The 13,097-nt window shown below is 50.3% G+C and overlaps 1 protein-coding gene across 4 annotated transcripts in view; it reads left to right on the top strand.

The window, feature by feature from the left end:
- Positions 1 to 8,260, top strand: part of PUF60 (poly(U) binding splicing factor 60) — a 28,406-nt gene extending 20,146 nt beyond the window's left edge. For all 4 annotated transcript variants that reach the window (XM_086630838.1, XM_086630839.1, XM_086630837.1 and 1 more), the window contains 5 exons: positions 442 to 655; positions 1,056 to 1,246; positions 5,179 to 5,314; positions 5,774 to 6,009; positions 7,834 to 8,260. In XM_086630838.1, the coding sequence (XP_086486964.1) occupies positions 442 to 655; positions 1,056 to 1,246; positions 5,179 to 5,314; positions 5,774 to 6,009; positions 7,834 to 8,133 (1,077 nt within the window). In that variant the 3' untranslated portion in view covers positions 8,134 to 8,260. The remainder of the gene's footprint in view (positions 1 to 441; positions 656 to 1,055; positions 1,247 to 5,178; positions 5,315 to 5,773; positions 6,010 to 7,833) is intronic.
- Positions 8,261 to 13,097: the final 4,837 nt, after the last annotated feature.

Here is a 13,097-nt window from a genome sequence, read left to right as displayed (position 1 = left end):
AAACTTTGGGGATTTAAATTAGAGGCAAAACTAACATTTTCTGCAAAGTGTTTTGTATCTTGCGTTTGTATCTCTGATACACTCTGCGTGTCTGCAGTGTCCGATTTCCGAAGGGGTTTTAGGAGCCTTCGGAAGAAGGATATAGAAGCATTGTGTTCTGCTTTCACAGTCGTTTTCAATTCCTGGAGGCTGGTCTTTGGCAAGTTAGGGAACATAAGTGAGGGCAGTGTGGTGGAGGAGAGGGCAGCGTCTGTCCAGGCACTCGGTACTTGTGCAATCCCTGTGGTCGCAGGCTGTATCCCAGAGCCCCGTCAGCGGGTGCCCTTTGCTGATTGTGGTTCGAAAAGGCAGTCAGGTGGCTGAGGGCTCGTCTGCCGTGGTTCCTGGGAGTCGTGCTGCTCTTCAGCATGCTTGATGGACTGTTGGCTGCCTTCTCTGCAGGTCGGGAGACCCAGTAACATCGGTCAGGCCCAGCCCATTATAGACCAGCTGGCGGAGGAGGCACGGGCTTTCAACCGCATCTACGTGGCGTCTGTTCATCAGGACCTTTCCGATGATGACATCAAGAGCGTGTTTGAGGCCTTTGGGAAGATTAAATCCTGCACGCTAGCCCGGGATCCCACGACAGGAAAACACAAAGGCTATGGTTTCATTGGTAAAATGGCTGTCTGGTGTTTGGTGTGGGGTGGGGAGAGTGGTCGGGAGCATCCTCATCTCTCTCTGTTGCTTTTTTTTTAACATTCTGGTGGAGGAATTGCATTAAGCAATGGGAGAGCATAAACTTGGAGCAGATTTGTGCCTGAACTTAGAAATGTAATTGATAGCCAGATGTTTTTGTCTCGCTGTTAGTGTATGTTGAGAGATCTTGCTATGCTGACTGTACTCAATCCTTGTGTGATCAGAGGGGTGAGATGAGTGAGCTAAGCACTGAGGGTCTTCTCACTGGAACTCTGTGCAGTTGTTTTTGCAAATGTGAATCGCAATTGTGTGATGAGAGAGTGGCTGAGTTCAGGATTACGACGATCATTTGTGAAAATTCCTCTTTCTAACTGCAGAATACGAGAAAGCACAGTCGTCTCAAGATGCGGTTTCCTCTATGAACCTCTTTGACCTTGGGGGTCAGTATCTGCGAGTTGGCAAAGCTGTGACTCCTCCGATGCCTCTCCTGACACCTGCTACACCGGGAGGACTACCTCCAGCAGCAGCTGTCGCTGCAGCAGCTGCTACGGCAAAGATCACAGCCCAGGTAAGGCGTAGGCTGGTACGACTGGGCTGACTGGATGACTGTCGTGACCCTGCTAGAGACCAGCACGCAGACTGTTCCAGCCAGGTGTGTTGGCTAGTTTGAGTGACAGCCCTTGGCCTAGATCATACCCTGCTCCCAGGACCTCACATGAAGCAGGTTGCCTCTGACACTTGCGAGGAGCGGAGACGCTAGCATTTTGGAATGGAGTCTGGCACAGCTGGTTGGAACTTTATTTAAAGAAACGGTGGGAGAAGATTGGAGGGAATTCCCTTTCAAGGCCAGGTTGGACGAGGCCCTGAGCAACCTGATCTAGTTGGAGATATCCCTGTTCCTTGCAGGGGGGTTGGACTAGATGACCTTTGAAGGTCCCTTCCAGCCCTAACCATTCTATGATTCCTTGCCTGGATAGGCAACCCAATGATTAAGTAAATGTTTATAGTAGAAACTAAAAGAACATGTGAAAGTACATGAAAGGGAGCAGCCTAACGAGGGCAGTAGGTCACATGAGCAATGCTCTCTGTTGTTGAAAAGACTCTGCCTGTGGAACAAGGGGGAAGATGACTGTCATGGCTTTAGGCTGTTCAGAAACAAGGAAGTGCAGTGATGGAGCAGAGTTGGATGTTGATGCAGGAGTGTAGGAGTTCTCTAATTTAGTTTGCTTGAAGTAGCAGAAGCTCCTGGCTGTGACCAGTAGGCACTGGTGGAGGAGGATTACCTTTTGAAGCAAACCCCTGTGTCTGTGTCCACTGTCCTTGCCTTGGGCAGCAGCATCTCCCCCTGCCTTGCCATAGCCCATGAAAGAAACAGGCCCCAGCACTGCTGAGCTCTTGCATTCTCTCAAGCAAAAACAGTGGTGAGGTGTGCAGCCTGTATGTGCTGCTGATCGGCTGACTGAACTTAGTTTGAAAACAGCTCTTTTTTTGGAAAATGTTTCTCTGAGTCACAAGGTAAAGGCAGGAGTGCCTTTAGAAGAAGGAAGGAGCTGCCACTAATGTGAAACTCTCAGGAGGTTTGCATGTCCTCAGTAAGAAGTCCAGGAGTCTGGGAACCTCTGCAGTGAACTAAGGAAGGAAGCTGAGGCATGGCTAGAAGAATTACTTGGATCAAAATCACTTTGGGAAAGAACAACTAACTCTTCTCTTAAAGGAAATGGTAGAGCTCTCTAACAGACATGGATAAATCTTGCTGTTCCTTTCTGCAAAATGCTGAAGGATTTGTTACTGTGAAGAAAATTTAAAATTTCCTGTGTAGAAGAAAAGGTTCTGAAAGACCTCAAGAGATACTTGACAGTCTTGTTGCCTGTACTTCAGCCATGGTACAGATCTAGGTAACCCCTGTGGGTGGTTGTGGATAACTAGGGAGAAAGAGTAAGAACAGCTACAGGAGGCAGTGTCTCTTATTTGTGCTCCTAGCGCTGTTCTTGTGTCAAACAGCTTGTTTTGAGTGAGAACACGTGCAGTCATGGTCTGCAAGGGCTTTAACTTCACAATTGTTTTAAACACAAGCTACTCAGGAAACTCAGCGGAGCTAAAGAAGTGGTGGACACAAGAGAGAAACTTAAGTCAGAGCCAGAACTTTGAATCTGCAACCAGAACTGCAGCTTTAGCCTGGAATTAGCACAGCAGCCAAGGAAGGAGGCAGAGTCTCCGCACTTGGAACTGCAGAGAGAGGGATACTGAGTAGCAGAGATGGTGAACAACTTGACAGTGAAAAGGTCAGTCTCGCACAAGCAGGTCGGGAGTTGGGGCATTAGGGAAAGTTTCTTTAGCCTTTGCAGTAAAAAGTGGGGCAGCGAGTGACCAGTGCCGAAGGGAATTGTGATGGTCTTGTTGCAGTGCTGAATGCTGAAGTGCTTTTCCCCTCGTTGGAAGCGTGGGGCAGGCTGGCCGTGAGGCACATGGGATGGCTGCGTCCCAGGTGGGTGTGAAGCTCAGTTTGTCACGTGCAGGCGCACGCTCAGTAGTTTTGGGGTGGGTTTTTTTGCCATGTGGCTAAAGAGGAGCGAACGTAGTACTTGTCTTTAAGGCAGTGTGGAAAACTGGCATCTGCAGGCTTTGTTCTCACCCCAGTGGTAGGGAAAGACTGAAAACAAGCTTTAAACGAAGGACCAAATTTTCAAAAGAAACAGATATGCAAAATGTGTGGGTGTTTTAGGGAAATCCCCCTGCTAGATGAAGATAACTTTCCTTGATAAGACTACCGTTACACTTCACTAAATGAAAGCTTATCCTGTCAACAGTTCAGGAGTTGGTGGAGACCCCTGGGAGAAGCTGTTAGACAAGCCCAGCACTACTACAAAGAATTCCAAGAGGCGTAGGCAAGTGAGAAGAAGAGATGGAGATGAGCTGTACTGGAAATTACTGACCCTTCACTCTGCCAGTGAAATTACAGATAGGTCTTGCTTTGTCTCCAACAAAAATATTGGTGACCTTGTTCTAGGCATTAGGGGAAAAGTACCGATGGAATTAGCTGGCAACACAGAGGTGAGATGCATTGTTAAGGTAGAGGAGAATTGGAATGCTGCAGCAGATTGGAGTAGGAAATGCACGCAGCGCTTAGCAGTAGAGCACAAGGTACTGAATTTAAGGAACAAAACCTTACGGTTTTTTGCACCTTGGTGTCAGGGCTTGTAGGAGCCCCATGAAAACAAGGAAGAGAAGGATCTTGAGTATAATCGTGAGTATAATAGCCTGGAAGGCAACCAAAAATAAAAATTGGGATCCTAGGATATATTTTGGGTATTATTTTCAGTAGTTTTATGGAAGTGTTTTGTCATTTAACTAGGTGTTCATCTTGAATGTTGTTTGAATTGTGGTCATCTGGAGTCAGGATGTTTATTTGGATTATAGAAAGTGTAGAGATGTACTGCAGTTACTGGGAGAACTGGAAAACCTGATATGCAGGAAGAAATTAGCAATGTTTGCCTTGGTATAACTAGAAAAGAGGTGCGTCAGGTTTTTGCTCAGGTACAGTCTGTGTGGAAGCAAGGGGGTAAGGAGATGGGAGAAGAGCTGCAGGCAACACGGGTGAAAGGAAGTGCTGATGAAATAATGCAGTGACCAAGGCTGGAAGTCAGAAGGCAGTTTCCAGTTTCAGAAGTGGTAAAGTTCAGCGAGGTCTTGCCACTAAAAACGGTGATGGCGACGGTAAGTTTGGTCGTTGTCTCCCTGCGAGACGTGGCCGTGTGACGACCGTTGGCAGTCGCTGTGACCGCCAAGGCCGGTTTCCCTGCCCTGTTGCTGTCGGCACCTAAAGGACGAGGACTGTAGGGAGAATAATTTTGGTTTAAACCCATCTAGAAGTGGGCAGCTTTTGAAAATGGCAGCGTTGTGCTCCCCCTTGCCCTGTCCCTTGTGCTTGCAGGAGTGTTTTTGACTACGGTGTTCCTTGACTCAGACAAGGATTCCACCTTACACCAGATCACTTGGGAGAGAGAAGCTGAAGCTGTCAGAGTTCCCTCACCTGGTTTGTCACACGGTGACGGGGTGGGATGGGAGCAGAGCTCCCATCGGTCTTTTCAGATGGATCACGTTTCTTAGCATCAGTAAAAAGCTTTATTTGGGTAGAAGGTGGAAACAGGTAGAGATTCCTTTTGCTCTGGAGTTGCCTGCATCTTTCAAACCATGCCTTGAATCCCTTGGTGTCTTTCATTCCGTGAACGATTTAGGAGCCTGAGAGGATGGGTGAAATTTCAGTTGCAAGGGCACGTTTTTCCCAAGGCTCAGTGTCTCGTAGGTCCTGCGTTTCTCTGGCGGGCTGGGTGGCATGCTTTTTTCTTTAGCAGTAGCGCTGGAGAGCTGTCACCTTCAGAATCTGTACATCTGATATTTCTTAGGTGGGAAAAAGCTGAGCCTCAGCCGAATGCACCCATAGTGTGATTCTCAATGCAGAATTAACACTCAGGATGTTTGGTTCTTGTTTTTGTCTTGCAGGAAGCAGTGGCAGGAGCTGCAGTTCTGGGCACTTTGGCAACCCCTGGGCTGGTGTCTCCAGCCCTGACTCTGGCCCAGCCCTTAGGGGCGTTGCCGCAGGCCGTAATGGCAGCACAAGCACCCGGAGTCATCACAGGTACGTTTACTCTTGCGTGCGTCCCAAGGCAGGGTTCTACAGCTGGAGTCACAGCTAGGGACAACTGGAAGGTGAAATCCTGCAACCTGCCCTGCTTTGCCAAGAACTTTTATTTTTTCATTTGTGTAGCATAGCAGGAATTTATTTTGGCATAGAATAGATACAACAGGGACGTGCACGTCACAGCAGGGATGCGTGGCGCTCCAGTGAAAATCTGGATAGCTGTTACTCGGTGCAAAGCCCTGCACTCTGGCTCCCTTCTGGGCAAGTGTGTGATGCATGTATGGAGTGCGTACGGCCTGTATGCTGGCTACGTTGCTGCTCATGTCTCCCTGGTCGTTACGGGTGCAGGGCAAGTAAAACCATCTAGATTCCGTGATCCTCCTTATCACTGGCTGGTGTGTACCCAAATGTTGCAGAGCATCAGTTCTTTATGCTACAGAGTTTGTACTCTTACAGGTGTAACCCCTGCCCGGCCTCCCATTCCTGTCACTATTCCACAAGTGGGAGTTGTGAATCCTATCCTGGCTAGTCCCCCAGCACTGGGCCTGATGGAGGTCAAAAAGGAGAAGGAGGAAGAGGAGGTATTCCAGGAGTCGGAGAGGCCGGAGATGCTGAGTGAACAGGAACACATGAGCATATCTGGCAGCAGTGCCCGGCACATGGTGATGCAGAAATTGCTCCGTAAACAGGAGGTGAGTGCAATGTGGTTGCCTTGAGCTGGTGGTACTTGTCAGCACATGAGACTGCTGGGTTCAGTGTGGTGGAGCTGTGCAGTTTCGTACGTGGTCCAGGCTTCCTGCAGCATACATGCCCACAGAGCTCGTGTGGGACTCCAAAGGCTCCCTGCTTGTGATGGTGCTTGTTCTGCCTTCGGGGTCTTCTCAGTTTCTCTGAGGGTTCAGACCAGTTGCTAGGCCAGAAGGGGCTTGGATAGCAGGTGTGTCTGATTAAACTGTATGTTTTTCTTAACATCGTTGAAGCAAATCATGATGGTCTTTTGGCTTTTGATAGAAGAAGTGAGACTGGCACCTGCTCGGGGGCGATCTGTTCCAAACTATTGAGTCTATCCTTTCCCCACAACCTTTTACTGTAGGATGAAACTCTGAGGCGTTTAGAACCCAAAATTTCACAGCAGTTACAATGAGAAGGAGGAAGAATGAATGATAGAAGAAGTCAGAACATTAAACAGAGCAATAGATTCATAGATTTTTTTTGGGGGGGTGGTCTTGGAAGGGGCTGTACTGATAATCTCATCAGGCTTCTTGTTTGGCCATGACCAGAGGTTTGTTCCTCTCCATGATTGAGCTTCCTATCTGACATGCAGGTTTCCTGAGCTCTGACACGGAATTGACGATGTTTCTTCCCTGATTGCTAAATAGGGGTAACGCTGACATGCATTTCCTAAGGGAGGACACAGAGGAGCTCACCAGTGAGCGTTCTCCTTTACTTTCAAAGGGTTTGTAATTTTAAATACATCTTCGAGCTTCTGACTTAGCAGCCAGTTTTCCTTTGCCACAAGCACCTTTCCCAAAGAAGCCAATTCATTTGGCATACTTGCTTGAAAAAACTTCAGCAGTGTTGGAAGAGTCTTAAACTGCTCTGTTCTCGAAGCTGCGTAGCGTTCCCAGCCTGTACGTCTCTGCTGTTCTCGCTGTTCTCTTAGTGGGCCCTTAAAGGCAGTTCCCCAGCCATGGGAATACCAGCTGGAACAACGGCACGGAGCCTGAAGCACTGTCTGGGAGGAAGGGATGTGGTAGTGCTGGGTGTAATGCACAAAAACAGAGGCTGCCCACAGCAGTGGTGGAGTCTTCATCCTTGGAGGCATTTGGAAGTCAATTGGACGTGGTTCTGGGCAACCCTAGGTGGCCCTGCTTGAGTAGGGGAGCGTGGACTGGGTGACCTCCAGAGGTCCTTTCCATCCTCAGCCGTTCTGTGATACAGAGACGTGCTGGGGCACAAAAGGGCTTGATGAAGGAATGCATGTGAGAGGGGTGGCACGGGCACTTGACGGACTTGTATGCCATTATCCCCTGTGACAAAGGTACCCGGTCAGCCGCTGGTTGTCGGAGGAGCGAAAGACCTGGTTAATCATTCTGCTGTGTTAGAGATGAGGAGAAACTTTCAAAATGATACAAGGTGGTGGTGTTGAAGGTAAGAAAGCAAAAAATGACTGGATAGGAATAGCACAAGAAAAATTAGAGAGGTCTCCAGGTCACGTGTGCTTCAAAGACGTGTCTAAGGAAAGCTGAAGAGATGGCACAGAGCTTTCCTGAGCGAGGCCAGCCACAACACAGCTGCCAGTGAATGAGATCTTCTGGTGCCTGGGAAGAAAATGTACTGATTTATCTCTTGAGAACTTGGGACATTGTTGGTTTCATGCAATATGCATGTAATGACAGAGCACTGGAATATCTGGTGGTGCTCAGGCACGCTGCATAGTCCGATGTGGCTCTGGAAGTTTGTCCTCAGTGTCTCGTAGGTGTATTAATTCATTTGTCTTGACCTTCTCTCTGCAGTCCACTGTGATGGTGCTTCGCAACATGGTGGATCCAAAGGACATTGATGACGACCTGGAGGGAGAAGTGACAGAAGAATGTGGCAAATTTGGGGCTGTAAACAGGGTCATCATCTACCAGGAGAAGCAAGGAGAAGAGGAGGATGCCGAGATCATTGTCAAGATCTTTGTGGAGTTCTCCATGGCGTCAGAGACTCACAAAGCCATTCAGGCTCTGAACGGGCGCTGGTTTGCAGGAAGAAAGGTGGTGGCAGAGGTTTATGACCAGGAGAGATTTGATAACAGTGACCTGTCGGCATGAACTCTACTTGAAAGACTTTGCCCCCGCCCCCTTTGCCTGTCTTTTTTTTTTTTAGCCATGTGTAAAGAACGCCCCAGGGTGGGCCCGGATCTCTGTGATGTACTTGTAGTTTGGATAAAAGCGCAAGGAAAGCCAGTGTGCATCCGTGTGTGTGTTCCAGGGCCGGCAGCTCCCGGCCCGCGCTGGCACACCTGCAAGAGGGTTGGTGCCTGTGCTGCTGCCGTGCGCTGCGCTCGCTTCAGAAGCACTCGGGTGAAGATCCCACTGCACCTTTCAGGGGCTGGAGTAGCAGTTGTCTTCAGCGATGGGCCATAAACGGTGGGAATGGAGGAGGGCCTCCCTTCATGAAGTGTTCCAGCAGCACTCGGGGCTTATTAACAACGAGGAGAGCAGCGTGGGTGGTGCTGGGAGGGAGCTTTCCTGCTGAGGACCTGCATGTGGAGCCTGGGCTCAGGAACCAGACACGGATCAGAGCCCAGAACTGAAGGAGCTGGGCCTTTCTGGAGTGTTCACATCAGGTTTGTCCTGGTAGCGTAGTTCAGACCCCACCGTTTATTGGTGGGTCAGTCACCCTTACTGGTCCTTCCTAACGTGCCGAAAGAGGAGCAGCGGGTCCGGCTGCAGGCGGCACCGGCGGGTGAAGGGGGGGGGCAGTGTTGATCTGCAGCACCTGAAGTGCTTTATGAAACGAGCATCTCGCCCTGGTGCTGCGGGCAGTGATACTGGGAACACGCCGTGCCTGATGGGAAAGATGGGGTTTGGGTTTTGTGGAGCACTGAAAGCTTTAGTAATATCTCCAAAGCTTCAGTGCCTTTATTTTAGTAGTCTTTCTGCCTAGCTAACGAGTAGGAACAGAATTAGCTCATGTTAATTACTCTGAATACTTCATGCAAGGGGCCACTGCGTTGCTCGTTATGCACAACTGGGACGCAGCACGGAGCCGAGGAGAATTAGTTCAGTTTGGATACTCAGATGAAGAACCATCTCAAAGGAACTTCAGAGAATGCTGAGCTGAGCCTGCAGCTGAGGGCTGCTTCTAAGCTGGGAGATGTTTTTAAAATTAAATTTTTGTCTTTTGTTTCAACCACTCAAGAACCCTTCTTCTCTTGTAGGTCAGAAATTTGTGTTTGCAGTTTAACTTTATTTGTGATTAATCTTTGTTTACTACTTTCTGTACTAATATTGCCTGTAAGCTTCAAGAGCCTGTCTTCTTCCCTGGTCTTATACCCATTCCAAGTTAACAGCAAGCCCGTCCCTTTCAGCTTGTGTTTTCATAGCCACAGTTTCTTGGGATCATAGAATCATAGAATCGTTAGGGCTGGAAGGGACCTTCAAAGGTCATCTAGTCCAACCCCCCTGCAAGGAACAGGGATATCTCCAACTAGATCAGGTTGCTCAGGGCCTCATCCAACCGGGCCTTGAACATCTCCAGGGATGGAGCATCCACCACCTCGCTGGGTAACCTGTTCCAGTGTTCTACCACTCTCATAGTAAAAAATTTTTTCCTAATATCCAACCTGAATCTACCTCCCTCTATTTTAAACCCATTACCCCTTGTCCTATCACAACTGGCCCTCCTGAACAGCCTCTCCCCATCTTTCCTGTAGGCCCCCTTGAGGTACTGGAAGACCGCTAGAAGGTCACCCCGGAGCCTCCTCTTCTCCAGGCTGAACAGCCCCAACTCTTTCAGCCTGTCCTCATAGGAAAGGTGCTCCAGCCCTCGCATCATCTTCGTGGCCCTCCTCTGGACCCTCTCCAACTGGTCCATGTCCTTCTTATGTTGGGGGCTCCAGAACTGGACGCAATACTCCAAGTGAGGTCTCACGAGGGCAGAGTAGAGGGGGAGAATCACCTCCCTTGACCTGCTGGCCACGCTTCTCTTGATGCAGCCCAGGATGCGGTTGGCCTTCTGGGCCGCAAGAGCACATTGCCGGCTCATATTGAGCTTCTCGTCCTCCAGTACTCCCAAGTCCTTCTCCTCAGGGCTGCTCTCGATCCATTCTCCGCCCAGTCTGTATTTGTGCCTGGGATTGCCACGACCCAGATGTAGGACCTTGCATTTGGCCTGGTTGAACTTCATGAGGTTGGTACGGGCCCACCTCTCCAGCCTGTCGAGGTCCCTCTGGATGGCATCCCTCCCTTCCAGCGTGTTGACAGCACCACACAGCTTGGTGTCATCGGCGAACTTGCTGAGGGTGCACTCCATGCCACTGTCCACGTCACTGACAAAGATGTTGAAGAGGGCCGGGCCCAACACGGACCCCTGAGGGACGCCACTCGTGACCGGTCTCCACATGGACATCGAGCCGTTGACCACTACTCTCTGAGTACGGCCATTGAGCCAATTCAGGATCAGCTTCCCCTTTCCCTGGTCGTCTGTCCCAGCAGCCCTTCTTCGTGTTCGTTGGCTTGAACGTCCTTTTTCTTGAAAGTAGTTGGTGAGGCCTGCTGAACATAGGGTGTAAGGGCATTCTTCTGTTCGTACCTGTGCTGCAAGTGCACCATCCCATGCCACCTGTGATCCCATGGGCCTCTCACAGCCACAGCAGACTGGTAGCTCCCAGTCGCCCCAGTTTCACAATTCAGAGCAGCTGCTGTGCTGCTTTTGTTTGTGATGCAGGAGAAGATTCACTGCTTTTAATTGTTGCAGAGTTCTGTTATTCCTGCTAAAGAAAACCAAAGCGCTTCTCCCAGGACTTAGTTGCTCTGTCTAGCTTCTATTTTCTGCTGTTTGCTCCTGTTGTGTTGGCTGGATTTAGGAGTGGAGAGACTGCCCCAGAAGTTCCCTTGTGGTGGTAATGGTTTGAGAAACCAAAGTGGCTAAAAGTTGATGCGAGGTGAGAGCACAGATTAAAGAGTGACAGCCTGAGTGTTGATCAACAAGTTTTTGTGCACCATCAATCTTACTTTGCTGACAAGGTGGTATTTGATTAAAGTAACTTCATAAATGTCTTGACGAGTCGAATGGCTGGCAGAAGATCACCTGTCTTGGCTTCTGTGTGGCCTTTGACACGGTCCTCCACACGTCCTCGCAAGTAAATGGGGAGAGACGGGGTCGAGGGGCTGTGCTATTAGATGGACAAGGCTGGATCCCACAAAACGTGGGCAATCCTGAGTGGGCTTTTTGCAGAAGCAGCCTCAGCGTCGGGAAACCTTGCTGCATGGCTCCACACCGACGGACTTCATCCTGGATTCGCAGCCCTACATTGGGAAGAGAACCGTGCTCATCTCGTTAGGATTCAGGCACAGGTCTGCAGCAATTGCCTGAAAGACACAAGGCGGCGAATCCTGTCCCAGTCTGTCCCAGTACGCCATCCTGGGGTCTGTGTGGTTAGGGACGCTGATCCTGGCTGATGATGGAACTGCGTGAGCTGCGGTGTGTCGCAGAGGCCCGTACGGATCTTGAAGCAGAGTGTCTGCCAGTACCAGAACGGCGGGAACAGAACCGGATCTGAGCTGGGATGCTCTCCTGCCTTCCCTACGGCAGCTGCACAAACTATGGAATAGCCGTGTCTGGTGGCAGCTGCCAGAGGAGGCTCCAGCTGTTAATGAAAATGTCCCAGACGTGTTTGGGGTAAGGATGAAACCTTTTTGCCGGAGTGCTGGGGCTTACAGGCTGGGCCCGACCTTTTCTGATCCCTAAAGGAAGCAGCATTGGTGGGAGCAGAGGCCAACAGGCTGCTCCAGATGGGCCTTCTTCGTGCCTTTGCTCTGCACCACCAGTTCCTCATCGGCAGAGGGGCCGGAAACCTCAGCGCTCGTGCGACCGTGGGTCTCCCCTGTGGGCCCAAAGGCTTTAGAGAGGACACGGCTTCAGTGGCAGTGGGAAAACCGCTGCGCCGCAGCAGCCGGTGCCCGCGGTGCGGGGGTGGTGCCCGCGGTGCCGAGTTGGATCATTTCAGCGTAACAGGAAAAAGGGAGCTGGCGAGCTCCTGCACCCTCTGCTGAGAGATCTCTCCCCCCTCTGCAGGACTGCCTCCCCGAAAAACAGGGCTTGGGGTCTGACCCCGATGGATACGGGTGCTGGAGTAACCTCAGCCAGGTATTCTGTTATTTCGGGAGACTTTCATCTGAATTCATCTTAAACTGGTTCCAGCCATTCCTGTACCTGTCACTCCTGTTTCTCCCACCCCACCCTACCCCAGCTCTTGAAACGTCTTTTCCCGAGTCCGTCGCCTTTAGGAGCGAGTGCTCGGGCGGGAGAGAGCCGATCCCGGGCCGAAATCCGGCACACGTGCCCCTCAGGACAGAGCCGCGCACCGCTGGTGTTTTCTTGGCCAGGGCCCGAGTTTCAGGGCCGTAGCCCGTGCGATGCTGTTCCTGTTCCAGTTCCTGCTGATGATTTGTGTGCGAGTTTACAATCTAAATCCTGTGGGTTACTGGTGTGTTCCTGTGTAGCAGGTGAGCAGAAGAGACCAAATAATTTGGGAAGTAGCAGTCTGAAGCAAAATAGGGACACAAGAAGGTTTTTCAGTATCTCGTTGATGCTTGGACAGACCATCTGTCCACGTCATCTTCATTCCAGGTAAATGGTTCAACTTTCAGTTGGAGGTAAAATCCGGATTTGTCAGCGTTTTCCTGTATGTGCCGTCTCGCGTGTGGATGTTCAGCTGTATGGCTGTTGGGCTGAGGCACAGCCAGACTGGCAGGACTGGATGTTGCCAACAGGGTCATGAGTGTCCCACTCTTCCAACAGAGCCTGACAAGGACAGAGGACTGGGCAGTACTGGAGAAGCTCAGTTAGCGTGGATGCTTCTGAGACGACAGTCCTTTATCTGTAGCTAAACACAAAGGTAGTCGGAGTAAACGGAATTTACAGCCAAAGATTTTTTTTTTTTTTTTTTTGGTATGAGCTAATTACCAGGCTTTTCACTGGCACATCTGTGGAGAGTTACTACCAAAGCAGTCCGTCCATCTTTCCTGACAATCCCTGCGTGGATCTCTGACACACAGGTCCTGAAGCA

Source organism: Tauraco erythrolophus, unplaced genomic scaffold (genome assembly GCF_009769465.1).
Source record: "Tauraco erythrolophus isolate bTauEry1 unplaced genomic scaffold, bTauEry1.pri scaffold_52_arrow_ctg1, whole genome shotgun sequence".
Classification (NCBI taxonomy): Eukaryota; Metazoa; Chordata; class Aves; order Musophagiformes; family Musophagidae; genus Tauraco; species Tauraco erythrolophus.
The sequence above is the reverse complement of the archived record's forward strand: the minus strand, read 5'-3'. Positions and strand labels throughout refer to the sequence as shown.